The sequence below is a fragment of the Thunnus thynnus genome, chromosome 21 (genome assembly GCF_963924715.1).
Source record: "Thunnus thynnus chromosome 21, fThuThy2.1, whole genome shotgun sequence".
Lineage (NCBI taxonomy): Eukaryota > Metazoa > Chordata > Actinopteri > Scombriformes > Scombridae > Thunnus > Thunnus thynnus.
Window position 1 is genome coordinate 14,211,864 of NC_089537.1, and position 27,670 is coordinate 14,239,533.

Here is a 27,670-nt window from a genome sequence, read left to right on the forward strand (position 1 = left end):
CTGAGATTTTCTTTAAATACCTTAAGCGATACAGAGAGGAGATATAGATATTTGCCCTGTACCTGAGGATTACTTTCACCATGACCCTGAGTGAGTCCATGCTCTTTATAGGGACACTTCACATCACACAGCATCTATTATTAGCCATCCAGTACATCCCACTAATGATGCTCCCTTCATTACAGGTCATTACTGTTTGATCGTTTATGGATGATAATACGCCTCTCCAGGACCGATGCCGTAGAGAGGAATAGATAAGACTGGCGGCCTTAGAGCGTTGCCGGTGTAATGACCACAAAGACAGTGATATTAATGAAAGTTTTTCGCCTGCACAAGCTTGACATCATCACCGTTAATTGCCCCCTCATCAGTCACCTATCAACCAGTATGTAAATCAATGCGGACATTAGAAGCAACAGCGGGCAGATGAGGCAAGATATGTGGGTGGGGAGTGGGACTGACCTCTGCCTCTGAGAGAAATGAAACTTCAGGTAATGATAATGACTAGGAGAGAGGGTGCATCTATCACTGTGGATTTCCATAAATCATATTGTGAAATGTCAGAGAGCAACGGGAAGGCCCTTGTGGTTTGTGTATGTGTGTGTGTGTGTATTGCTCTGCCAAGGGCAAAGTGTATAAAGCCATACATCAAGGACTGGCACCGAAAATCATTCACAGAATTTTCTCAGTCGTGCTTTGACTTGCATATTGTTGGCAAAAATGTCAAATCTCACTCATAACAGGCAATAACTGATACTTTTGAGGTTAGGAATGTGTGGGAGGCAAATATAACAAAAAAACCTCCTCACCTGGCAGCTGTGAAAACTTGTAAGCAAACATTCTTAAATGATAAAAAATGATCTTGAGGTTGCAGACAAAGAGCGCAATCAAAGAAACCTGTCAACATTTGCAGCACAATGAGCACTGTTGCCATAGATTTGACAAAGTTTTCAGCTCAGCTGTGTTTATATGATGGCAAAGACAAAGATTTGACCTCTGTGCGCCCCTCTTGAATACACAGACACACAGATTACTATAGGATCAGGAGTTGCTGTTGACACATGCCACTTGTTTGCTTTATCATTTGTTTTTGATCACTGTGTAACTATCTTTTAGAATCTTTTAAGAGCCCAAACTAGTTTCACAACAGAAGAGATAGAAGAGTTATTGCCTTAATAAAAGAGGAATTTTTATCGGTTGTCTGGAGGTCTTTCGTGTTAATTTCTTCGCAAATAGTGGATATGATGCTTAGGATATGTTGTGAGGGGTCGACCACCTGATGAAGAAGAGGCATGGAAAAATCCTACCTCAATCAGTTACAATCCTGACATATATTTAAACAAATAGTAAATTATATCAGATCCATTGAGACTTTAAAAGAAAGTTTGTGCGTGTGTGTGTGTGTGTGTGTGTGTGTGTGTGTGTGTGTGTATGTGTGTGTGCGCGCACTGTGACATATTAAAAAGCGCGTTTTGATCTTTGTCCCCAGACCAAACCTGGCTAAGCATATTTAGGGCATTTTGGATTTGAAGCGTTGGCAAAGTTATAAATTTGGCAGACAGGCTACATTCTCTGATCCCCGCTGATAGAGTCAACTGGCACAATATCAAGTCAGGTGAAACAGTAACACAACCTGGCTATTCTTCAGTGTAACACTGGTTAAGCTGGGACATGAAGATTTTAGTAGCTAATATTAACAAAAAATTGAACTGCACCTGAATCTTAAATGTTCTGTTGCAGCATTTTTGCATAATCGGCTCAACAACAAAAAAAAAAACAGTTGAAATTGGCCACGGTTGATTGAAATAAGTACTGTACTCTTGGTCTGGTTCTGTGGAATTACAGTGAAACGATAAACCACTTGTGGGCAGGCCCCAGTAAGGCTCTTATTAAAGACCTCATTGTTGACTGTTTGTTCCAGGTCATTTTGTTTCACTACACTTGAAAGGGACGGTTAAAAACCCTGCAAGAAGAGGGAGACCCAGCCTCCGTTTGAGCGTGAATACAAGCCCTTCACTTAGCATGAATAAGGGGATGGCTCTTGTGTTTCTAGGTCACTGCGTGTCCCTGAAATACACATCTCACCGTCCACATGGAGGGAGGGAGGGAGGGAGGAACGGACACAAACAGTTTGACAACATCACAATTGTATTTAACAGGGAGCTGAAGATATACACTCCCTGAAATTAAACACAGTTGGCAGTTGTTTTCATTGAGCCATAGCAACCAAGATGACATGACCGCCCCTCTCCTGCCTCCTCTGTCTCCACTTTGTCTAATGAAATAGAAATGTCACAAAAAAGAAATGAAAAACCTTGATCTTTCACTTGAAAGTCATTCAGATAATCAAAAGGCCTTGATCTGTAACTTCCGAGCCCATCGGCCTCCATACTAGATGATCTCAGTCATTGCAGTGCACCTACATCCTTCAAATGACAGTGAAGTGGCCATCTTGGCTCTGTTTCCCCACTGAGGATGGCTGTAGTGGAGAGATAGCACACATCAATCATCAAAAAAACAACATTTTATCCTAGGCATGAACACTTCTTTCTTTATACTTAATGTGTTTGTTTTGTAGTTTTATGATTTTTCATAACATTGTGCTTTACCCCTGCTGCTGTTCATGCAGTATTTGAGTTTTACTATCAAGTGACTCAGGCCATATCTGTGGTTGTTCTTGCTGCTGTGGCATCTGCCAGTTATCATCTGTACTTCGTACTCACCTGGCAGTTTGTTTTATACATGGCTGGCTGTTTAATTGGTATATACTATAATCATGACTCTTCAAGTCCCCTTACACTCAAAAAAGTGCTTTTCTTCTTGTTCCTACACTTGGAAGTTTGAGCTTCACTGTGCAGAATGATGTATGTGTAGAGTTTGACACTTGAAGGCTGTTTTCACATTTATCTGCTGAGGGGAAAAAGATTTTCTGTCTTCATTGAAAACCAGATTTTAAAAGGTGGGCCTATGAGCATGATTTGTGACATCACAACTAGTTTGGAAGTCAACCCTGGTCCGATATTCAATTTTCACAAGTGTGATGTGGACACTTAAAGCCTCCAGTGCTAAAACAGTGAGAATGGACTTGACAGTGAAGTATGAGACGTATTGTGTCAAGCAGTTAAACTTTTGAAATGAAAATTATTTAGTCTACATATTCATAAATTCTTAAAGTTATTCACACTATGATAACAGGGACACAGTTGTATTTTGTGCACAATAAAGGTATTCTGGGATCCATCTTCAAGTTGAAAGAGGTAAAATAACAAGGTCAACCTCCCTACAAATTTAATAACCGCAAAATAGTACAAATAACTCTCTTCTGCTACACTGCAACATTATCTATCTTCAAATAATGAAGTCCTCATTTCTCTCAAGACAAAAAGACAACTGCTATGACTGCCGTCTTTGTCGATTACAATGAACAAGACCATTCAGAGACATTAGCTGCCCATCATACAGCAACAAAACTATGTGTTATGTGGGAAAGTACCACATTCTGAGATCTGGGGGCACAGTTTCGTGTCTGTTTTGTAGATATGGAATGCAGATTATGTTTCATTGCAATCTTTTAGGCATTCTGATTACCAGGCGGGTCGATATGCACTGTATGTGCCAAAGGGGAGGGTGAAGCCTCCTTTATTAGCCTGCGCTGTACTAGAAGCTCCAGAAGAAAAATGATGATTCACAGAAAAGAGAAACGCACTCAAGCTAACAAAAATAAATTTATTTAAATTTGGGAAGACGTTTAACAAGGCACAATACTGGTTTTGCTAAACTATTAGATATGTCAAATGTGGGTGTTTCAATTTACTCAGCTAATAAGCTTTATAAAACATAATTAGTGTTTTAGGACAATGTTTCAAATACTGTAATGAGATCCAAGCTTACTGATGAAACAGCAAGAAATATGGCAGTATTACATAACAGCCATTAAAAGCCATTAGAAAACTAAAATAAATATATTTTCATGCAGATGCTGAGTGGAAAACTACTGAGACCTGTGAGAAGGAATGAAAATATATAGCTAATAATATTTATCATCAGCACTTTTTTTTCCACAGTGAACACGTTTGTAAGAATAACACTCTACATGTAATCATTACAAGAGGAGCACAGGTCAGGAATCCCAAAATATGAATACCAGCCAGGTTGAGCAGCAAACTAATGTCACTGAAGACAAAAAAGCCGTTACAACGAGCCACTTAAACGAACATGGTGCCCAAGATGTTTTATTCTCTTCAGACGTCCTTGGCACAGACTCTAATGTTTTGATCCTTGACCAGTGCGACTGGGAAAGTGGTGATTGTCAGGATGGGGGTTTTCTCGATTTCCTAAGTTTCTTGAGCTTTTCTTGCCTCACTGTCTCGCCCTCCAAAGAGGACAGCTCAGATATCCTGTGGATAAAAGAACGAGAGGCTCCCACCATCGGGTCTGGGTAGGACTGGCCTGAGGGGGAGAGAGAGCCAAAGACACAATGAGAGGGTATGGAAGGAAGAGAAGAAGAGATATCAGAGTAAGATCTATGATACGATATCCTCACTTATACACTGAAAAATACTTGAACTATCCTGCTTCTCTTAATCTCCATCATCTTAATTTGTGAGTGTGGATTTAACAAGGGATGTCAGTTAGAGTTAAAGTCGTTCTGCCTCACTGCAGCGTGTTTCATAAAAAATACAAGTGTGATTGCTATTTTGAGCGTATAATAAAAATGTGTAATAAAATGAAATGGTGAAATATATATACAAATATTAATAATACATTAACCGGTAGCAAAAACTGAATGCACCAGTTTTAAACTCAGCTAAGAAGCTTTAGGTATGAATCAGACTGAGCTTCAAACTGGAGCAAACAGTTGAAGTAAAACATTATGACACAGTGTCAAGAGCCCCTCACTCCACATGACAACACTAACACTCCCTTCTACCTGTGACCCCTTGTCCCACTTTGCTATGGTGCTCAAGACCTGACTATAATAAGGTGTGGGATCTGGGCTTTTGTTTGAAGAAGGGAAATCCATAAAAAATGACATATTTGCTGGCTGTAAGTCAATGTCACCTGTACAAGTTGAAGGTTGGATTCCCCTTTCCACCTACTACACAGACAGGCCTGGTGTGTTTAGACCACATTAAATACCTGAGGATGAGGACAAACCGTCTACTTAACTCTTGGTTCTCACAGGAAAAAATTAAAATAACTCACTCTTTTGATTGTCTTTAGCAGTCAGTAGATTGTAGGTTGGATAATTCACCTTAGGCCTGCAGAGGAGAGCGGGTGAGCAGAAGAGGAATTAAGTCTGAGAAATAATTGAGAGACCTATTGATTGGTTTGGTCTAATTAAGATTATAAGAGCAAAAATACCTGCTGAGCTTGCAGCTCTCAACTGAGAAGGTGTTCCTGCCATTGAGGACTAAAGTGGAAGGAAACAGGATGGCTGGACTTGTATTCAGTTTGTATCTTTCAGGGTAGCTGGAGGACAGAAATGAGAAGGTAGAAGTGCACATACATGTGGATAAATCCTTTGTATTTGCTTTATATCCTTTATTGGCAGCCCGATTTAATTTATGTTTACCTTTAAGATTTATATGTTTGGCCAACTTTTATTACTATGTGAGAATGAAGATAGTTCTCTGTCACTTTACAAAGTTTAAAAGCAATAAAAATGAACTTTTCCAACAATGGATGACTAAAAATGACAAATACATTATTGGGCAAAATAATGTTGCTTATATTGTAGCTATAATCATGCACCGTGTTGCCAGAATACAATACTCAAGCTTGAAGTCTTCTGTTTCTGATAGATACTGCAAATTATGCGTGTCAAATTTTTAATTATAACTGGCTGCTGTTTTCGTCATTTACATTCTTGTAATTTGTCATAAATGAGGCAGTGACTCAGTATAATTACTGTAATCTGTGCAGCTGTCTCCAGATATGTGCTATGAACAGTCCAGCTACAACGACTGGATTGAGTGACATTAATCCACTGGTTACCCCAGGGTGAAAGGCCGTCCCGCATGGCTGTGGGAAAACTCCTTGGAGAGGCTGAAGTGATGCAGGTTGCCTGGTCTGTGCACATGAAAGTCTCTTGGCAGTGGGGGAATCACAGTTCTGGTACTCTCTAACCTCCCACCTGAAAATAATATTTAGCCATTCAAAGCTGACATCTGGTATGAAGACACACTTTACCAAAAGGTTAATTGTATCTCTTGATTTTATAAATACTCTTAATTATTACTTAAAAATCTCAGGTTTGAATAAATGATTGACACCAGTGATCATTACAGATGATACAACTCCACCTACTGGTTGTTATAATAGGTTACAGTGCCAGTATGTGTCTCACCTTCAATGTGTATCTACTTTAAAGAACACTGAAGAACACATTTTTTTATTTTTTGGAGGTCAAATGTGCCCTGAAAGACTTGTAACAACTCATGAAAATTAGCTTTTGAAAGTGAAACTCTCCCTCCATGATTGAAAGCACTGGTCTTAAGTGGTCTTAAGTGCAGTGAACAAAACCTGCAACTCTTCAAATACTTGGAAACAAAATTGGATTAGTGTCAATTCTCAGGCCACAATGGATCAATAATTTGTGAAAATAAAGTCTTATGAACATTCTCTCATAATGAGAGGGCAAGTCCTACTCTGCAATTCTTACATTTCTCATCAAAAAGAAAATGCCTCCCACAGATGTCCTTCTCTGAGCCATTGTTCTCTGCCTCCAGTCTGTCATCTTTGGCTAAATTAGGTGACCTAGATTAGAGAAACAGAGATACATTTACCAGCACACACAGATTTCACAGAGGTGAACACCACCCAGAATAATGACACATAATTGTAGCATTTGTGTGTAATTATTCTTGGATCTTTCATCAAGAGTATCCCTGTCACTTATGTATAAACACTTTTATTACCACTTCTATTTTTTGAAGACTGTCCAGTAGTTGTGACTCACTGTTGGTACCGTAGCAGGCAGATTTTCCGGGATATAATAGATGTTTTACCCCATAAAATTGCATTTCTAGTACACTGGCTTTATTAATTAAACCATACATACATATATATATATATATATATATATATATTGTGTAGATTTCTTGGTTCTTTGCAAAACGTTAGCATGTCTTACCCTCCAACTATAAGGCCGCTCAATAAGGTTTTCCCATCCTGCGACTCTACAACACAGAAAGTCAGTCAGCCAGACGCATCAGCCGACACAACTGCCATGGGATAAACATTAGCTTGTAGCACACACATCACATGAGCAGGCTTACTCACTGCTCAGGGGTTGAATGACAGGGAATTTTCTTCTTGGGTTAATATTTTGCCTGACATCTGCGTCTCCTCCACCCGCTCCCATCCTGAAGCTCCTGTATGTCGGATATCCAGTCGCATCAAGGCCGCGCTGGCTGTAATTTGAGCCTCCCTCCGATATTAAAGCCTTTGCGGTAGGTAACGTTACAGATGCTTTAACCTGGAAAGTCATCATGTTGGAGGTGCCGTACAGATGGCTATTCTACACATCACCTCCTTTTCAATCTACAGTAAGATACCTTGTCATTATAACGGTGAGAGCGTACAAACTAACGCTAGTTATACCGGAGTAATGCTAGCCAGGCTACACACTGCTCACTGTGCTACCGAGTCACTGCGTCACCATGGAAACAAGCTTCATAAAAGCATTGGATTTATTGTTTTTTTTTGTTTCAAATTGTCCAAATGCACAATCATTTCCTTTCTTTTCTGTTTTTAATTACGTGAACCCCCAAATTATATCTTACCGTTTACATTCTATACATTTGCCCCTTTATCTTATTCACATGTAGGGTTAATCCAGTGCTTTGTATTTGGATACAGTCCCCCTTTAATTTTAGGTTTCAAGACTGAGCTTTGGTAAAGTTGAGGTGGGAAATGGATACCACTGCTAAATATCTAATTTAATACATATACCAGAACAAAACTGAAGGCATTACATGCATGAAATGGCACAAAACAATGACAAGACCAAGAAAGGGTTTTTTCCATTTTTTTTTTATTGAAGACTACATCCAGTCCCTTGAAAAACCTGAAAGAGGAAAACATACATTGTTAAATTTCCACTTAAAAATAGATACACAACAATTTATAAACTACTAAACAAAACTTTCTTCTATAGTAACACATGTTATAATGTGCCTTTACACCCCATAGGGAGGTATTAGAGACAGGCATCAGTCCAATATTCCAAAATTGTATTTGCAACAACTTTTATATTGGTACCAATTGCACTTTTGGAATGAAATCATTGCCACGTTTGCTTAAAATACATCCAATCTGCCTTTCCAATCGTTTGAGCAAATATGCCCTCATTACTTCTCCACTGTCTCCAACAGAAGATACTAGATCAATGGCTAAGATGTGGTTTCAGAAATAGTTGGCTTATTTTCAGCTAGTTTTCACCATAGTCGATAAGATGGGGAAAAAAGATGATGCATCATCAACCACTTCTAATGAGCTATTTTAAAAGCTAAAAGTGTTCCTACAGCTCACCATAACTTTAGTTCATCCTCCTGATCATTCTGTTGATCTGGTCCTCCCTGTTGCCAGCATCTCCTCCCTCCACAAAGTGTGTGGTCTTCTTGTTCATACCACCGCGGGGTGACGACAGCTTGAAGGGCCACAGGAAGTTGTTGGCCGGCTTGAAGTTCTTTCCAACTGTGAAAATCTCATGGATGAGATCCTCAACACAGATGATGCCATATTTGCCTGCAGATGTAAATGCAATATGTTTAAAGTTAAACCACACCAGACCTCGTAAACTCTTGACTACTTCTGCAGAAAAATAAAAGATTTGAGAAATCAAATGTGAATGAATACCAACTGTCCCTTTGGACAACTTTGGATTCACTGATTAGAAAAGTTATTGATCTTTTATTTGAACTCAGGCTGAATTAATTTATTGTCTCATCTTTTGAGCGAATGCCAAGTCATCATGCAAGTTCACAAGAATTTCCCAAAAAGCTAGACATGCAACATTTTATCTTGAGACAAGAACTTCCAGGAAGGGTTAATTAAAGTTTTATCAGGAAGGATCCACATCTGTTATTAGCACACAACTAAAATAATATCTCCAAATGGAGATAGTCATGGTTTTGCTCGCTTGTGGTTTCAGACACAACTGGCTTAGTTTTTCGTTTTTTCACCATAGTCGATAAGACGGGGAAAAAAGTGTACATCATTAACCACATTGCGGTCACCCTGTCAGAATAATTTAATACTCATCGCTGCCTTCATCTTACAGTACAATATTAAAGTTAAGATTCTGCTGTTCCTGCACTGATTTGCAGCAGCAATTAATAGCACCAAATATAACCTTTACTTATCTAAACTGTTTTGGCTCATACGGAAAGCTTACAAATTATTCTTCCCTCTTAGGAGTGTGCCGTTTAGAAACCTCTAGTTTAAGACAGTGCAACATGTGCATACCAAGGGCCTTCTCCACCAAAGCGTTGTCTGTGAGGGCAATGCGTTGTTTCCTCATCCTGCCATGGCCACGTTTGTAGATGAGCTCACGCACAGACTTCAGGTTGGGGTATCTGAGGGGAAACACCAGGTTTCAAGTTATAAAATTAGCTCAAATCAGCTCTGAGCAATGCAGATGTTGCATATGGGTTACATCCTAAAAGGCATTACTAGATCATTCACAGTGCAAGCAGTTTGCCTCTTAGAACTGTTTGCTTCCTTATTTTTTACATTCATTTCACTTTATCATTATAGCTTCCTAACAGATGTCACCTAAACTTAAAATTTGATGGTTGCTGAAGGTTGAAACAACATTAATTGTTTGTCCTTCAACCCAATTCAGTTTAAGTTTAAAAAACAAAACTTCCAGCTCTCTGCAGGGGCTCATCTCATAGCCTCAAGCATGTGACACTTGGGCCATGCCCTAATTAGAAGTGTCAGAGGTGTTTCAAAACAGTCAAAGGCAAAACACCTGCTCCAACATCACTGATTAGGTTGTGACCAGAGGTGTGACATGCTATAACATTTTAACACTGAAACCTACATATTCAAACTACAGTAGATGAGCGACTACTGAGTTTTTTCATCTCACTGGTAGATAGAAGTGACACTGACCAGCCATGTACTATGGACAGTTAGACAAACCTGATCAACTTTCCAACAACGGTATGGGGAGCAAGTCCAACCAGTCGGACTCTTAACTGTTTCACCACATAATGCAGTGAAATATTTTTCTATTATATACTGAAATATCAGAGGAGTTTAGAACTTTAAGGTTACACAAAAGGACAGGGGACACTGGTCATTTACTGTGACTGTAAGGTATTCTTGTACAAAATGTGCACATCTGTTGAGCTTTGTTTCTTTAAAAACCAATTAAGCATTGAGTACTTTTTATGCTCACAATAGCCAGCTAACATTTTCTCTGGGGGTTTTCAATCAGACTTCTTTACAGCAGGACAACAATATAAAGGAGAACATGTGGAGTCTAATCATTGAGGCTTGTCTTAAAATAAAGATACATTGAGAACAGTTTTTTGTAAAAACTGCCTTCCTCTCAATCAAGAAATTCACATTAGATGTTCTTATATTAATCCAGACCAATAACCTCAAATTACTAAAACTTTCATGGAATGTGGTTTCAGACAAAACTGGCTTAGTTTCAGTCAGTATTCACCATGGTCGATATGATGGGGAAAAAAGTTCAGCATCATTAACCACATCCCAGATATAAAAACATCTATAGTCACTAGTAACAGTGTTGATATCAGTACACCATGCCATACAATGAGCTTCCCATTTATAAATTAGGATAACATTCAGCATGGCTCACAAAGGGAATATATTTCTACTTTTTTATTTTTAAAGTGTTTATGGGTTGCCTCCACAGCTAATTACAGTAACAATGATAACATGATAACAGCCTTACCCCCAAGCGATGTAAGGTTCGGCAATCCTGAGCATATTAATTGAAGCCTTGTTCAATTTGACGAACACACCGTTGAAGATCTGGCGCAGACGGAGCAGCTGCAGAACTTTGCGGACCTTGGGGCTGACACCGTTGATACTGGAAAACAAATGTTTATGATTAGCATCCTCATAATCAAAGGATACAGCTTATACAAGTTACAGTATTGATTGTGGTTTCAGACAATAATTGGCTTATGTTTGTACAAATCTGTATCACCAGAGTCGATCAGTCGGGGAAAGAGCGTGCATCATTAACCACATGACAGCATTTACAGACCAAGCAAATCTACACATGTTGAAGTGCAACATTTACATGGATTGCTGTATTAACCCAATTTAGGAATTACTGTTCTTAGCAGCCTCTGAATCCAAACACTTAACTTTACTGACTGCAAACTTGTTATCACATTGATTTACTAAAGTCAGTACACTGCTTGACAACAGATCAAAGCACTGTCATAAGCCACTACATACAGAACAGCTTACAACGTTTAAGCAGATCATGCACACAAGGTACAGTCACAATAGCAGATTTAGAAATAAAACTGAATACTGAAGGAATCCTAATGAAATGTGGACAGGGCACCTTCAGTCAGCAACACAGCCATACATTATAAATTCATTAAAATTTTGTTATCTTGTTCCATGCTGTATTTCTGCTATCTTTCTGCTTTCTTGTTCTATTCTGTTCACACAACATCTATTGCACATCTGTCTGTCCTGGAAGAGGGATCCCTCCTCTGCTGCTATTCCTGATGTTCCTTCCATTTTTCTCCCCATTAAAAGGGTTTTTTTAGTAGTTTTTCCTTATTAAGTCAAGGGTCAAAGGATACAGGATGCTGTATTGCTGTACTGACTGTAAAGCCCTCTGAGGCAAATTTATGATATTGGGCTATACTACTAAAACTGACTTGACACAGTAGAGCATATAAGGTCTACTTTGAGGTCTTGCAATCCATGCAAATATTACTGACAAGGATGTAACCAACAAGAAAAGTTTTGTTGCCAGATAGTGGACACCACTCACCCTCTGATTCTGATGACAAAGGCCAGTTTGGGCTCAGCTGGCACATAGTAGTTTCCCACTTTACGAGCACTGCGTCCCAAGCGAATTTCACGCCTGTACATCTGCCTGTACTCCTTGTGGTACTTCTCAGCCCTCTTGTAGATCAGTTTCCTGGTCACTTTGCGGGCCTATAAACACATCAGAACATATGTTCAGTTTGTGCAAGAATGACAAAACCAATCAACAGGAATCAGTTCCTTGAACCGGCCAACATGCAGGTATGTAAGTTAAGTACCTTCTTCTCAGCCAGCATCTTCTTGACGCGCATGGCCTTCATGGTGGCGAAGGCCTTTCGCCTTTTCAAAAGGCTCTCAGGGACAGCCGGAACTTTTTTTCTGATGAAGAAAAAGATAATTCAGTTTAAAACACGTGGACAATAACGATTGTTCTCACATAACTGACTAGTTAAGGTGAAATATACCGCTGGTGGTTGCTAGCTTCCCATCCTATCATTAGCCGGCTTCCGTACAGAGTAAGTACTCTTTAAAACACCACACCAAGTGTCTCTGAAGCGTTAAAAGCAGCATTAAAGTCGACATCTTTAACAGTTAATCCCTACTTCCTTTTTTTGTCACAGAAACATGATATAAGACGAGTGCATGGGCGCTACAGAGGCAGCCATGATGTACTCGGCTATGAGGCTACACACAGTCTCCATAAAGTGATCATAACAATTAATAATCACTATTCTCAACAATACTAGTAGGATTATGATGTGTGGACACTAGACAATCTATCCAGGGTGGAAAATGAACAAAGATAACTGTTTAAACACTGGATGTGTTCAGATTTCACTACAGCGGTAAACACTCACTCTGCGTCCGCCATTGCGCCCACCGAGAAAGAGAAATTTTCTTTTGCGCATGTCCGCGTTAAAGGAATGAGGACCTCTACGGTCTGTCCGTCTAGCTGCCTGACTTTGTCATTTACTCTATTAAGCGAAAGCCTAACAAAATATTCTAAAACTACATTAATATGATGGCATTTTTTTTAATTTTAAAAAATATGGCATTAATTGTTTAATTTTTCTTTTGTAATGCTGTTGGTTGAATGGCCCCTAAATTTACAGCTACATTTTGATTTTGTTTCATTTAGAAAGTTCAGCAACGAATTCTGGAAAGCTAACACTAATTTTAAAATGTTTATTCGGTAACCCAAGAACATTTTTTGGCACATTTTGTCATTGTTATGAAATAAGGTGGTCTCATGATGAGACCATGGATGGCACACTATACCTTCCATGGGGTAAGTCAATACCCATGGATGTTGGTAATACCACATGTGATGTTATGCACGTACTGACCGGCAGAGGGAGCAAACACTTCATTTTGCAGACCGGTATCAAAGCGCGTCTGGAGGTGGGAAAGTTTCCTTTGCTGAACCTTTCCACTGGATCCCATTTGGAAAAAAAGACAACCTCGTCTATTCCAGGATGTAAAACCGGTAGTGTGATGCAGGTTTATGAATGAATACACATATTCCAGATTGACTTTAAAGGTCATGCACATCTATTCAAGATGCATATTTAATTGATTCAAATGAATGAAAGTAGTCTACTCCTATGGTCCAAATATAGATTTGACACACTCTCTGCGTATTTCCATTTTTGTATGACTTATCTTTCTCTTCTCAGCAAAAATATAATGCAAATATTTTAGAAGCAAAATCTTTTTGCAAAATATTTAACATATTAGCTGATAGTCCTAAATAGAATGAAGAGCTACAGTATATTAACAATATGAATATATACTATATTAACATCAACATTAACATTAACATATACACACAATTAACAGTACTTTATCCTTCAAAAATTGAATGGTCTGTTAGGAACATTTAGAATAAACAGGCACACTTTGGCTTTTAATACCACATGTTTCTGTTAATACATAGGCAGTTTTGCTGAAGCAAGATTTTAAATGTGACTTTCGCTGAATGCAATAATCACATTCTGGTATTACATTAGTAAAGGATCTGAAATTTCTTCTACCACTGCTTTGGCCCCCTGGCACGCCCACTAACCAGCAGCAAGCGTCCTGCAGAGCGTTGCACAACGTCGAAAACGTGAGTTAAATAAAGAAAAAAAAACCCCTTGCAAACCGGTGAAAAAGGTCTGCACATTGAACGCACCCCAGGTGAGTCCGTGGAAGTCTTGTCTGTGTGTCTAGGCCATTAAGTTTATTGGCTATCATAATCACCTTCAGGTTAGACAGAAAAACCATTTATGCACATATAGATCACATATAGATTGAAACATACGGATGTATATTACCCAAGTCTGTCTGGGTGCGTATTTTATCGATTCTCTTTCACCTTCCGCAATGCGCAGATCTGAATGGATTATTGTCAGACAATACAGCTGTATTGTCTTAGACTGCTTCTGAATTAAATTCAGTATTGTGTTCAAATATAATTCAGATGACATAAAGTCGGGATATTCTTTAAGGAATAACAAGGATTTTGCTTGTTCCATGTATGGGCGGACATTGACCTGGACTTGCAGACTATGGCATGACTGATGTTTTAAATTTGCATTTCGTGTTGGAAACCCTCTGTATCCGTTCATATCTAATTATATCCAGTGCTCATAAAATCCCAATCACAACCTTAATCCAAAATAAGGATTAAGACAAGCTCACTTATTAAATAAATCAAAACAAATCGGATATTTAGTCAGACAGTCCTGTTTGTGTAACTGGTTGTGTAACTAAGACATATTTTTCTCATAACAAATAGCTTTGTTTTAAAGATATTAAAAGCCCAAACAGAAAGAAGCAGTGGCTTTTAAAGAACAGGACAGCCGGATCTCTGATCTTCCTTTGGGATATTGAATTGGAAACAAATCGCAGCAGATTAGTGTTAAGTAAAATATTTGAGGTTACATCACCGCTGAGTGTACTGTATAGACCTGGCGCTTCATCCTGACAGGCGCTCAAGTCTCAGTCCTATTGGTCCTCAGTCAATTGCATTGATGGGTGGACTGAATAAATAGCGAGTGAGATGCAGTTGAGGATGAGATGAGTAGAGGAGCAGCAGAGGAAGTGGGAGGCACACAGTTCATAGTAGCTGCTCGTAACTCACTGCAACAGCGCGCTGTAGCTGCAACTGGACCCTGACTGACTGAGCAGCATCTTTAACTCTCATTGCACACGCAAGTTGTGGTCTCGTTTTCGCCTTTTTTCCGCCACTTTTTTGTGTATGAGCGTTGTTCGCGTTTCCTGCCTGCACTGTGATCCAGTCTTGTTCGGCGTCACCCTTACCTTCTTACCCGCTGTTAACAGGTTGCAAGAGGGGGAAACCTTCCCTGCGCTTCTGCCGCTGTTCAACTAGAATTGATTGAAACCTTGAGTCAAGATGATGATGATAATTATTGCGGAGTTCTTCATGGTCATTTTGAAGGTGCTCTGGGCTTTTGTAACGGCCGGGGCTAAGTGGGTTGTGCGGCCCAAGGAGAAGAGCGTGGCGGGACAGGTGTGCGTGATCACCGGGGCTGGAAGCGGCCTCGGGCGGTTCTTCGCCAAGGAGTTCGCCCGGAGACGAGCGATACTGGTGCTATGGGACATAAATAGCCAAAGCAACGAAGAAACAGCAGAGATGGTGCGGCAGATATACCATGAACTCGACACTCCCATAGCTAAAGACGGTAAGTCTTCTTTCCTTGCAGCAATTAGGATGTCATGAGTTTAATTTTTACGCACGGTCAGCAAAACGCTTGGCGTCTTAGGTGGTATTCTTGTCTGGCAAAGCGTATTTCAAGGATACAAGCTGCCGTAGTATCGTAAGCTGTGTTACAATGAATGCACTGAAATGTTTCACATGTGGTTGTATCGCTGCACACAGTTACATATTTTGAAATATAACCAGTCAGACTTTGGAATACTTGTTCAGATTGTTATTTCCAAAAGGGTGTAACAACTGGCTGAAAGGTGAACTCTATAAATATATTTAAAACTGACTCAAAACAACTGCTGAATGATTCAAGCTGTGGATAACAAGCAGTATTTTTAAAAAAGTCATGCAGTTTCATTTAATAATTTTTAATATTGGCAAACTTTAACACCAAACTTGTTCAACTGATCCCCTTTATCATATCTTTCCCTCCTCTTTAGGACCTGTTGGAGGGGTCGAGGAAGTCCCTCCTTTCCAGCCGCAGGTCTACACCTATGTGTGTGATGTGGGAAAGCGGGAGAGTGTGTATTCAACAGCTGAGAAGGTGCGTCGGGAGGTGGGAGAGGTGGACATACTGATCAACAATGCCGGTGTCGTCTCTGGCCATCACCTTCTAGAGTGCCCCGATGAGCTGATTGAGCGCACCATGGTGGTCAACTGCCACGCACACTTTTGGGTGAGTTGATGCACAGGCGATTAAGGATGCCATCATGGCAGAAAAGAATAGTTTTAGCAGCATGTGGACAGTGTTAGGACTTCAAGTGTGATGGTATCATTCCCACATGACATCTGCCTCAGTTTCCATGAGCACAATGTTATCAAATGTGTTTACTGTGATGCCAGGTTCACAGGAATGTTTCCATTCTGACATGCATGTCTATTCATAATCTTATTCTACTGTGTGCCAGACTCAAGAATCAGGGGTTTGTGGAAGTGCGTGTGCTTGCCTGCCTCCCAGTGTGTGTTTGTGTCAAGAATGAGAAAGTATGACCATATAATGCCTCGCATCTTCAGATTTCAGCCCCGTTTAGTTTGATTATGCCAGAGGAAAGTCACGGGTTTGGTTTTTCATGTCTTTCCTTCGCTGCTCTTTGGCAGCACCAGTCAATGAGGATCTCTGTTATGTCAGCCCTTCCTTCTCCTCTGCTTTGCCGCGCAGATCTGCACAAATCTGACTTGCGTGATGGAAGCAGGGGGTTCTGTACGTGGGTTGGATCTGTCTCAGATCAGCTCGCCACATTTTGTTGGCAGGCAGCATTTTGTTGTGTGTTAGATTTTACTCTGGCTCTGTTTCTCTGGCCTTTCAGTGTGAATGCTTATCTGAAAGTAATAGGTGGACCTGATGGAGGGAATATGTTACACTAGATAAGCACAAGCTGCAGCGTTGAACAGGGCCAGGTGCTATCACAGCTTCTTTTGCTTGTGTGTTTTGGGAGTGTGGAAAGACAATCTTTGCAGCTTTGCCACAGCAATTAAAAAATCCATTGAGAAGGGCAACCTTACTGATTGGGTGGTTGGGGTGTTTTGCATTCAAACCCCTCTCAGGCTTATCCAATCACCAATAAACCAGTAATTGGAAGGGAATTGATTGCACAGCTTGGCTACAGCCACCTGTGTGGGACAATTGCAGTGATTGTGCACAAATTGGTTTACAGGCCGGCTGTAGAGTAAACTGCAAGAATTTGGAATAGCCCTTTGCCTAGTGGCATGGCTCTGAATTGACCATTTCATCTGTGATTGTATTTGTCACGATATATTAAGCAATGTGTCTAGTGAAGCGGGCGTTGTTCATTTTGAGACTTTGGCCGCAGGCTCTTCTTTTTCCGGAGATCTGCATTCTCAATGATACCATGAAACCGCAGTGATTTGAAGCTCCCTAATTGAGCATGAAAATCTCTTGTGTTGTCAGTCAGACAGGTTGTGTATTTCCTCCTTAATGGATGCTCCATTCAACTATTCATGTGCCTCTCTGCTGGCTATCTCCATGTTCTCTTACATCCAAGATTTGGAGTCAGGATCCACTGGTTGGGTGGCAGATTTGGGATTCTTAATAGAGGTCTGTGTTTGTGTTCTCCCATATTCTGTGGAGAGCGTGGTTTCTTTAGGGGTGGGGTGGGGGGGCAGATGAAAGAAGGACTTAATGAATGGCGACAGCCAGAATGGAGGATGTGGTTCATTAAAGACACAAGCTAGATGAATAGAGCTTAGACTAACAGGGACCTGTCCACTTTCCTCTCTTACACAAACATGATACAGTTGCTCTCTGCATGCAGGTGGTACAATACACAAACCTTTGATCTTTTTTTTTTTTTTTTTTTTCCACTTTTGAACAACAGGTTTTTTTTTTAAATGACTTACAGTTTATGACTCACATTAGTTGTACGTGTATTTGAAACCCTCTCTGAGGTATTTGATTTCAAGGCTTTTTATAGAATGATGACACTAAAGAGATATTTCAAAAGAGGAGTTTTTTTCTTTTGAAGACTGGAATTAGGGATTAACTTGAAGAGTCATTCAGCTCCTGTCGTTCTAATTTACAGAAGCACAGAGGTTTGCTCGTTCCACCATTGTAGTTTCTTTTAATGCGTCAGCAGTGGACATAAATAGCCGCAGTACATTCTTCTTGCAGTATGTTCATCTTACTCAGCTTGTCCAGAGTCATTATTCTGCAAATATATAATGACGCTATACCAAAACTTCTTCACCATCTTAATCCCAGCCATTTATTGATATTTTCCAGCACCCATTTTCTCCAGAGCAACATGACAGCAGGTTCATAGCTGTCTCTACATCTGAAATGCACCACTGAGTAAAAGAAATGAGCAAAGCAAAGGCGAGAGTCCAGACATGAAGAGAAAAGATTTTTATTTTATGTGTGAATTCTCATTTGTTGGACTGTGTGGTGGGAATAAGGCAGGGATTGAGGCATGAGCAGGAAACTGATGGTAATCGTAGTGTGTGGGTGTCTGCCAGACCAACCCAGCTCAGACCCCACACTTCCATCCTCCTTCCACAGGCCCCTCAGACTCCTCCCAACCTGATTTGGAGGCAGTGGGTGCAGCTGCATGGGAGTCATGGAGGCCAGCTCTGTTCATCCGGCTCTGCCACACACACAGACACACACATGGACAAACAGCTATGATTCAGTCTCTTGTTCCCTTCTGGATTTTTTTTTATGAGGCAGGGGGTCATCACATTCAATTTGTCTGATGATGCTTTGATTAGTCCAGCTGGCCATTTGTGATGTTTGAGCCAGTTTTTAGTCATGCCGGAAACAGACTGTGCACGTATTCCACCCAGTGTCACCAGAGTTACTGTGTTTAGTGGACTGACATGAAAGGAAATCATCTTCAGCATCTTGAGCTGGTTATACAACAGGTGGTTTATGAACAATAAGCAGTGATTCGCCTTCGCGTGGAAATCCTATCGCTCTTGTGCGCTGACATGAAAGCGCAGAGCACTCGCGAGTGACATGGCGGGAAAAGAGCAGAGGAAAGAAAAGAGGAAGGAAGGCAGTGCCGTCCCATCCACAGGCGAGGCAAGAGGGTAATGGTAAGCTGCTGCTGACCCACTTTATCTGACAATTGGTTTCTTGTCTGTGGATCAGCTTGACAAGATGCCAGGCGACAGGAGCCAAGTTCCGCAGGCCGCATTCCTGCTGTAGTCAGAGAAAGGAGGCAGCCAGGCAGAAGGGTCCTACTTGACTGGCTTTATACGGGCCCCTCCTCAAGCCTGGTGCACCTGTACCCTCAGTGGAGCCAGCCATGACTACTCCTGTGTTGGTTCTCTCCTTAAGCATGTACCTGTTCAAGATTTAAGGGATGAGATTAAAGGAAGGAGTTAGCATTTAGGACCAAAAGTCTTGTATTTTTTCAGACAAAAACACTTCAATATTGAAAACTTATATAAAAATGTCTTAAGAAATGACTTAAAATAATACCAACCTTAGCTAGCATAATGTCTTCAGGTAAACATTCACAAGTTCTAATGGCTGTCTGATTGCCAGAGAACCTCAATTTGTTATTAAAATTGGTCTAGCAGGTGACCAAATGTAAAACTAAGGTGGTTTAGAATTGCTGGCGACACATTTTGTTGAGCTCCTCGCCTCTTGGTGTATTGACACCACGTCCTCCCTATTCTATTGCTGTTGCTTTTCAGGTAAATTGGATTCCTGTTGTACAACCAGCAGAGAGGCTAGCAGAGGCTGATTGACTAGCATGGCCACCTCAATATGACCAATCTGCATCCACCATCCCTGGTGACCACTAAACTCAACCCACACAAATTCCAGGATCTGTTGTAGGATCAGATGAGCTCTTTGTGGTGACTCGAGCTCCGGCGTTTTTCTCTCCCTCTCTGCTTCATTCTCTCGTCCAGGGAGAAGTCAGCCCAATTAAATGGCCATCTGGTCCTACGCAAAGGCCAATATTTTGTTCATATTCCTGTTGGTCAGGCGCTAGCACTAATGCAGCCTGACACCCCAGCTGCAAGAAGCTTTGTGTGGCTTAAATGCTCCTGGGGGCACGCACCAATTAGGGGGTGCAAGCGGGCAGGGCACCCCCACATAGGCCAAGGAGGCCCGGCTGTGTCAGCGGGTAATTTAGTGGAACAAGGGAGCGTTGAGACCCAATTACGGCAGCTCTGATGTAAGACACGAGCCCCTGGTTGCCTTCACACATTTTGTGTCTGAGAGGTCAGTGGGGGTCATACCCACATGCCAGAGCTGCCATGAGAAGCAGGACATAATGGGAGGGTGTGAGAGAGACGAGACGTTTGGTCACGTTTAGCCCCGTCCTCCAGTCTGAGGGAATCAGCCTTTCCTTCATCAGCTCCAGTCATTTTCAAACCACTCAGCAAAATTGTCCAGTTGTATCTAAGTGTTGGCTTTAGTCGTAGAGTGTTGTGCCAGGTCAAGTCATTCTCTGCTCTCTGAAAGTTGCTGTGGGAGTGGGAAACTTTGGCTCAAGTCAGGTATGGGCATATCTTAAGTTAATGCTTCATTTCAGCTCCCTCCCTTATCCACTGCCATTCTGGCTCACAGAGGCCTCTCTCAGTTTTTTGCCCAAGCCTCATGCTCTCACTCTTCCCTCTCTTTGAGCCCCATCATTTGATGAACTGAATATTGCAGCAACATGAAAATTTATTTCCTGGGAAAGCGCAGATGTTTGGAGCTGATTCAGATCAGTTATACCTGCCTATAGAATTGACTCCAAAACGGTGAAGTCATCTTCCTTACACCAGCCTTTCTCAGCCTAGATTTGATTTATTGCTTCCAGTTTTATTTACCTGGCATAACACGGAGAAAGATGTCCAAATACTGATGCAAAGCCTATCAGAAATTGCACTAGAAGTTTAGAAGGTCTGATGCAGTTAATCTCTGGGTGCAGTTTTAATGAGGCTTCTCCTCTCCTGCCAGTGGTTTCATGGCTGTACTACCTGGTACCATGCTCTCTCTGGCTCCCTGCTCCCCTCTAGCAAATGTTTACAAAAGAGGCTGAATCATTTCTCTGGCAAGGCTTTCATACTGTACCAACCAATGAAACTTTACCTTTCATTTATATGACCACATAATAATTGGAAGCTAGGAATAAAAATGTCAAAAGTAAATTACAAAGGCACACCTCAATTCTCCAGGACCCAAAGTGATGTTTTAAACATCTTACTTTATCTGTAAAACTGTCAAAAAACCCAGAGGTACTACATTTTACATTTTATATTCCAACAAATGTTGGGTGTTCTTGTTAAAATTGCCCTTGATTAACTTTCTGCCTACTTACTAAAATCTTATCGACTAATTATTTTATAACTATTGGGAATCTTGTGTGTTTTTGTGATGCAAGTGCCCTCAGTGTTATGTTTGTAACCTTGGTGACATTTTAAAAGAAAAGAGTAGGCTACATTCATTGTTCTTCACTATGGCAGCGCATATCAGACTTGAATAGATCTAGCACTGCTTCCAACAAAAGGCCTGCTGGTTGTTTGTAGACCTCCTAGTGGGAGAGTGATTGGTCAGTTCCTATCATTGCCTTCACATGTCACACCTGCTGATTGGCTCATGCTGTGTCCAGGGCAGCTCCAAAGTCAGCAGACGGACAGAATGAGGAAAGGATCCATAGGTTAATCAAGAGTAACTGCTCATTTTCTCTCTCTCTGAGTCTCCTCCCCGGTGTTGCTCGTCTTACCACCTCACTGACTCCCATTGGATCAGTCAATAGAACCGCTCAGACTCTCACGTGGCACTCTGGTGAAACTCTTTAATCTCAGTGCTCATCTCGCAACCAATTGTTCTGCAGACTGGGCGCAAGGCTGTGCGGATAGACCAGAGGCTGAATTGTATTGTTAGAAGTGTTGAGTGAACGGAGGCCTGCGATTGGTGTTGTCACCACCTCTTTAGAGCCGGGCCCAACGATGGGCACTAGATCTGTGTGGGAAAAGAACAGATTGTACAGCAGCACACACACCACATACCTGCTTGTTCAGGCGATACCTGAGGATGGGGAAAACCTTCATCCTCTTCTATCCTCAACATCCAATTCACGCCTGCCACAAAGAAAAAAAACTTTCAACATAGCTTTTTTTTATTTTTGTACATTCAAATGCTGCACCTCCAGTGCTCAGTCTGACTTTTGTTTTTGTGCCTGTTATGAATTCTCATTCAGACGCCTCTCTCTGCATCACCATGGAGAAGACGGAGAAACAGATAGAGAGGGGGAGTGAGAGGGAGGCAGAGGGGATCAAAGGGCTTTGGCACAGACAAACTGCACAAGTGAACTAACCTTCCTCCTTTTTTTTTCTTTGCCCTTCTGTCTCTTCTGTCCTTCCCCCAGACCACCAAGGCGTTTCTCCCCAAGATGCTGGAGCTGAATCATGGTCACATTGTGACGGTTGCCAGCTCCCTGGGTTTATTCAGCACAGCTGGAGTGGAGGTTAGTATCATACACAACAACACATACACATCCATCGTTCCCACCATCCAAAACCAGTGCTTTTCTCAAAATCCCTCACTGTGCCAGCTAGCACACTGAGCCGGGGGAGGTTAGGCCCCCTTTCTCTAGTTGTCCCTCCACCCGTTAAATTAAGGGACACAGATGAGCATTGGGGAGCCTCTTATAGATTCCTCTATCTGCAGCAGTGGGGGTGTGGGGCCCCTATTGGGCTCTGGCCCCAGGGCCAGAATGAACTGACAGCTCCCCAAGGGACAGAGACATCTTCATCACTGCTTTGTGAACAACTTTGTGCTCACTCAGTATTCAGGTCACAGCAGCTTTCCATGGATAAGGTTTTGATTTTCCTTCCTATAGTTTTTTTTTTTTTTTTTTTTTTTTTCTACCACAGTCCAGATTCTTTTTGTTATTTTAATGCATATTAAAATATTTAGTGGGGTCATTTATCTCCATAACCACAGCGGGAGTAAATTGGTAGCCCTCCTAGAAGGTTTGTTTTAATATTTTTAGAGAACAGCGTTCTCATTTATCCCCTCTGCTGAGAATGGTGTCATTTTCAGATGTTCTATAGGGACTACTAGACCATTTGCCTTTGTTTTTATAGCTGTACATTTGCTTTTGTTGTACAAGCATTCATCCATAATGATTAAGTCCCCCTTCAAAGGAGCTGAAGTGCAGTCAGTTTTTGTTAACCTATTATACTTCCTGGAAATGCCTCCAATGTGATTTCAAACGTACACATTAATTTCAAGGAACCAAAGCCCTCGTCTATCATGTGGGCACAGTCAAATCTCTTTATCCTCCCCATGTTCATCGACATGCATCTGTGTTTGCCCAAGCCCTTTTTTAAAAGATTATTTCCACGGTGAACCACATCAAAACCTTCCCGCCAAGCATTCTCCTGATGCACTGGAGAAGAATGCTAATGAAACCGTAGAACAGCGGACAGGCTTGCTCTGGTTTTTGTGGCTGTATCATTAACAGCAAGGAGAGACCTCTGTGCCCAAGGGGCATGTTTGATAATGTTCTCTGTGGTCCCTGGGTGCGGGCAGGGGCAGAGCTTTACAGGGCTAACCTGTTCTCTCTTTATTCCCTCAGGATTACTGTGCCAGTAAATTTGGTGCCATTGGGTTCCACGAGTCACTGAGCCATGAACTGAAGGCTTCGGAGAAGGATGGCATCAATATGACTCTGGTGTGCCCTTACCTGGTCGACACGGGAATGTTCAAAGGCTGCAGGATAAGGTAAGCTTCAATACACACTGGCCAGTGTAATAATGTTTGTGTGCACAGTTCTCTTTTTAAAGAGTTTCTTGCACCTGGGATGAGTTTGTCATCTCTAATTTTCACCATATAAAATTGCCTCACAAACACCATCTGATCTTCAAAGCAGCAGACGATGGTTTGTGTTGTGTGAGAGACAAAATAAAGTCACTTTAATGCCATTGGTCTGCTCTGTGCTTAAACAAAGAGGGTGGCTTTCCCAGGAGAAAATCTCACCAACAGGTGCACCTGGGCTAACCTCCCCCTCCCTCTCCCCCCAGCCAAAGTAATAGTCCCCGCTTTGTTTGATGGTTACAATCAGCAGATGGAATGTTCCTTTTCTTTACTGTCTCAGGGCTTTGGAACAAACTGTGTGACTATACATAAAGAATGGAAGACAGTCAACCATCAATAACCAGTTGAAAAAGCCATTTATTGCTGCAGCTCTGAATTATTTAAATCAAAGATAATTGGCCTTGCCTACAGACTGAAATTCTTAAAATAAAATTTTACTAAAACTGGTTAAGTTTCCCTGAATTTTGGGCCTGTAAATAACAAATTGATATTTTTCTGTCCACTTAGGAAGGAGATTGAGCCATTTCTGCCTCCCTTGAAGCCAGAGTTTTGTGTGAAACAGGCCATGAGGGCCATCCTCACTGACCAGCCCATGATCTGTACACCTCGCATCGTCTATATGGTCAACTTCATGAAAAGGTGAGTTGCCTCCTTCATTTGTACAGATCCTCATTACTTCCCTCTCACCCCACATATCTCCATCAACTCACCATAAACTGTACAGGAGGATCATGTGACACTAATCTTATCTCTGTCCTGTCTCCGCAGCATCCTGCCCTTCGAAGCCATTGTGTGCATGTACCGGTTCCTAGGTGCAGACAAATGTATGTACCCCTTCCTAGCTCAAAGAAAGGAGGCCATGAACAACAATGAGGCCAAGAATGGGATCTAGGGGGTGCTGTTTGCAACACGAACAGGGGGCACATAAACCTGCAAGCATGAGGAAACAACCACTGAGGATGAAAAATGGGGAAGACGGAAGGAAAGAAGAAAAGACTGAATCTAGACTGGTGCACTTGCATTGAGCAAATGCAAAGGTTTACCATATTGTTCCTCTGGAACAAAGAAAGCTGTGTACTACACAAAGGATTTATTTTACTTTTTTTTTTTTTTTGTCTTTTTTTTTTATTTTTTTTTAAAGTTTGTTTAAAGAAACCAACATCTATATACTGTGTCACTAGTTTTTGAAATCATACAGAAAAGGTATCCAATAATTAACTATTTACGTAATGTAGTCACCAGCCTTATCTAGTGTTATTGTGGAAATATACAGTATGTTACTGTACAAACAGTAAAAATCTTTTTTTTTTCACTTTTTTTTATTTTTTTTGTAGACATGCACTGTAATTTTCTGATTTTTCTCCACACTGCCAGCATTCTCTGTATAGGAAGATTCAACACAGCATTTCAAACTACCCAACCTCTCCCCACACAGAGGCTCTTTATCAGTCAATCTGTTTGCAACATACAGTACTGATTAAAGCTTGTGCCATTTAAAATAAACCAAGACAAATATTTCACAATTAAGTTTACCTTATTCAGTGAATACGTTGAGATACAGACATGTTGCATATATGTTGAAAATCAAGTCCATGCATTCCAAATGGGACATTTAATGGCCAGACTGTGGCTGACTCCAGTTTAATGAGACTCAACTGAGTCCTTTTTTTTTTTTTTTAATGGTCCTGTTATTTCAGGTCTGTATTGACTAACCTCTCAAATTAAAGTGCACAAGGGAGTCAGTGTCCTGGGTTGAACTAGCATGTGTGACACATTCAGAATGTACTGGGAGAAACTGAGAGGAAATACATTTTTATTTTCTCTCATTTGTCTTTATTTTTGAGATCTGTGGTGTTTATATTGTAAATTTGTTATCAATATTTTTTTGTTTAAAAAAAATAATCCAACATAGGCTGTAAGTCCAGGCGAACCGCTGGCCCAACACTGATAGTTGAGGGAAATCTATTAAAGACACTAGCTTTCCGTATTTTTTTTTTTTTTTTTTTTTTTTTCCAAAATAACACTAACTCTTCTGTCCATTGTCCACCTTGTCCAGTTAAAGTGAAATGTAAATGTTTAAATGTAACTGTTGTGAATACCCCAGTATCCCAAAATGACTGTCTCCACCATATTTGATGTATGAATATTTTATATACCTTTGGGACGACAAGAGTTTTTGAATTTCAACTACATTCCAATAGGCATCATTCCTTCAGTCACAGTGATGAGCCTAAATTCTCTACCTCTTAATTTTTGCCATTTTTTTTTTGACAGTATGACATAAGCCTCTTTTTTTTTTTTTTTTTTTTTTTTGTAATTTTCTGAAGACTGCTCTATAGCAGAGCAAATGTGGTTCCAATGTTTAGTGTCTCTACCTAACTTAAATTAATAAAGTGATTTAGATTATTAAATGGTGTGTTGGTATTACTTCTCCAAACTGAAATGAAACAACTACTCAACAGAACAAACAAAACATCTGTGACTGTATCCTGAACATTTTGTCTTTGTATTTGATATTCAGAATCCTATGAATCACTAGTGAGTGACAGGAAAGAGGATCTTCTGCAGTGCTGATGAACTTTTTGGACTCTATTTCCATTGTTGACACGACACCCGCCCAGCCCTCTTCTCCTCTTAAGGACTGCTCTTTTGACTAGTATCAGTAACACTGTCCTCCCACATTGTGCCACACTGTGAGTCAGGCAGCCTTTAGATATGGGTGTTGGCTAAAGAAGGCAAGAGGCATTTGCCTTCTGTAGTAAATATAGTATAGTTTCAGCATCAGACATGTGACATTTAAAAAGGTCTTAACCCATGAGTCAGGAAAAGTGACAAGTCACACTATAAAACCATTAAAAGGGAAAGAGGATGCAAAAAAAATAGTCATACCGTGAATTACAGAAAGGTTAGCAGTGGGTCACAATGATATTTTTCTAAGTCAGCTTCATACAGAATAAAAATTATTGGGTGGCTACTAGCATTTAATGGTGCTGCTTCAGTTAAAACCAGTTCTGACAGCTGTCTCCTTGCTGAGACGAGTGACTGGGAGCAGAAGAATGAATTCCCACCATTCCTGCTGGAGCTGTTATGAAGCTCACCCTGACCTTTTACTTCCCTAAAGGAAAGTGAGGAAAAAGCAAAATTTCCTAATTGGTGTCAGCTAAGTATCACATTAAGATGTCATGAGCTAGATTTGGACTCACATGTTCTAACTGCTGAGTTGTTTGTACACTGTGTAGGGCTGTGGTTGCTTTTGAGGTCACGTCCTTGGTATTTTTCAGAAAATTGGGGGATTTTTAGTAACCTAAGTGTTTTTTGTACAACTGAAAGTTAGACATGGCTGCTGTTGGGTATTTACTGCAAATGTCAATTTTGGAAAAAATCTTTTGGACACATTTCTGTGGGTTTTCTCAATCCGTAGAGGAGCATGTAATCCTTTTTAAAAGAAACATTTTAGAACATTTTAGACTCTGTATCCTTTAAGACATATAAAAATACTCTGCTTTGGATAATAATTTGTTTTTTCCACCAAAAAGTTCAGTGACCTAGTTTAAAATTCTTAAAATTACATTTACTCCTTATCCTTCATTGAAAAATCCATAATATATGAATATGCAAAGATTTATGTTTTTTGTTTGTTAGTTAGTTTGTTTTAAAAATGAGTACAGGACACAAGA

At 40.7% G+C, this 27,670-nt stretch overlaps 3 protein-coding genes and 3 non-coding genes across 7 annotated transcripts; 1 reads left to right on the forward strand and 5 right to left on the reverse strand.

Moving 5' to 3' along the window:
• Positions 1 to 3,706: 3,706 nt before the first annotated feature.
• On the reverse strand, positions 3,707 to 7,877 carry si:ch211-171b20.3 (uncharacterized). The gene is made up of 7 exons (XM_067577570.1): positions 7,285 to 7,877; positions 7,136 to 7,181; positions 6,665 to 6,759; positions 5,998 to 6,136; positions 5,365 to 5,472; positions 5,206 to 5,261; positions 3,707 to 4,449 (listed from the first exon to the last, which is right to left on the reverse strand). The coding sequence occupies exons 1-7, from the start codon at positions 7,493 to 7,495 to the stop codon at positions 4,310 to 4,312; spliced, it is 795 nt and encodes a 264-aa protein (XP_067433671.1). The 5' UTR covers positions 7,496 to 7,877; the 3' UTR covers positions 3,707 to 4,309.
• A 142-nt stretch (positions 7,878 to 8,019) lies between these two features.
• rpl7 (ribosomal protein L7) lies at positions 8,020 to 12,960 on the reverse strand. 2 transcript variants are annotated; one of them, XM_067577572.1, is made up of 7 exons: positions 12,858 to 12,960; positions 12,279 to 12,378; positions 12,005 to 12,171; positions 10,937 to 11,074; positions 9,472 to 9,581; positions 8,536 to 8,751; positions 8,020 to 8,071 (listed from the first exon to the last, which is right to left on the reverse strand). In XM_067577572.1, the coding sequence occupies exons 1-6, from the start codon at positions 12,869 to 12,871 to the stop codon at positions 8,543 to 8,545; spliced, it is 738 nt and encodes a 245-aa protein (XP_067433673.1). In that variant the 5' UTR covers positions 12,872 to 12,960; the 3' UTR covers positions 8,020 to 8,071; positions 8,536 to 8,542. The 2 variants fall into 2 exon arrangements, with proteins under 2 accessions (XP_067433673.1, XP_067433672.1); XM_067577571.1 differs by lacking the exon at positions 12,858 to 12,960 and adding an exon at positions 12,465 to 12,511.
• LOC137173832 (small nucleolar SNORD12/SNORD106) lies at positions 8,401 to 8,493 on the reverse strand. Its single transcript, XR_010925248.1, has one exon. It is a non-coding gene; the product is annotated as a small nucleolar SNORD12/SNORD106 (small nucleolar RNA).
• LOC137173833 (small nucleolar SNORD12/SNORD106) lies at positions 9,145 to 9,234 on the reverse strand. Its single transcript, XR_010925249.1, has one exon. It is a non-coding gene; the product is annotated as a small nucleolar SNORD12/SNORD106 (small nucleolar RNA).
• LOC137173831 (small nucleolar SNORD12/SNORD106) lies at positions 10,640 to 10,731 on the reverse strand. The gene has a single exon (XR_010925247.1). It is a non-coding gene; the product is annotated as a small nucleolar SNORD12/SNORD106 (small nucleolar RNA).
• Positions 12,961 to 14,044: 1,084 nt separating the features above from the next.
• On the forward strand, positions 14,045 to 26,014 carry rdh10a (retinol dehydrogenase 10a). The gene is made up of 6 exons (XM_067577569.1): positions 14,045 to 15,686; positions 16,153 to 16,388; positions 22,540 to 22,638; positions 23,755 to 23,900; positions 24,501 to 24,632; positions 24,762 to 26,014. Exons 1-6 carry the CDS (start codon positions 15,398 to 15,400, stop codon positions 24,883 to 24,885), a joined length of 1,026 nt encoding a protein of 341 aa, XP_067433670.1. The 5' UTR covers positions 14,045 to 15,397; the 3' UTR covers positions 24,886 to 26,014.
• The last annotated feature ends 1,656 nt before the right edge of the window (positions 26,015 to 27,670 follow it).

What these genes read in the sequence shown, in the direction of transcription:
- si:ch211-171b20.3 (XM_067577570.1), bottom strand. Translation starts at nt 7,495, where the DNA reads ATGATGACTTTCCAGGTTAAAGCATCTGTAACGTTACCTACCGCAAAG. An exon ending in TGTCATTCAACCCCTGAGCA is followed by an intron (nt 7,182 to 7,284) that starts GTGAGTAAGCCT and finishes TCTGTGTTGTAG; the next exon opens with AGTCGCAGGATGGGAAAACC. An exon ending in GAGAGCTGCAAGCTCAGCAG is followed by an intron (nt 5,262 to 5,364) that starts GTATTTTTGCTC and finishes TCTCCTCTGCAG; the next exon opens with GCCTAAGGTGAATTATCCAA.
- rpl7 (XM_067577571.1), bottom strand. Translation starts at nt 12,496, where the DNA reads ATGATAGGATGGGAAGCTAGCAACCACCAGCG. An exon ending in GAAGCTAGCAACCACCAGCG is followed by an intron (nt 12,379 to 12,464) that starts GTATATTTCACC and finishes TTTCTTCATCAG; the next exon opens with AAAAAAAGTTCCGGCTGTCC. An exon ending in TTTGGTGGAGAAGGCCCTTG is followed by an intron (nt 8,752 to 9,471) that starts GTATGCACATGT and finishes TTACATCTGCAG; the next exon opens with GCAAATATGGCATCATCTGT.
- rdh10a (XM_067577569.1), top strand. Translation starts at nt 15,398, where the DNA reads ATGATGATGATAATTATTGCGGAGTTCTTCATGGTCATTTTGAAGGTG. An exon ending in TCAGCACAGCTGGAGTGGAG is followed by an intron (nt 22,639 to 23,754) that starts GTTAGTATCATA and finishes TTATTCCCTCAG; the next exon opens with GATTACTGTGCCAGTAAATT. An exon ending in TTCAAAGGCTGCAGGATAAG is followed by an intron (nt 23,901 to 24,500) that starts GTAAGCTTCAAT and finishes CTGTCCACTTAG; the next exon opens with GAAGGAGATTGAGCCATTTC.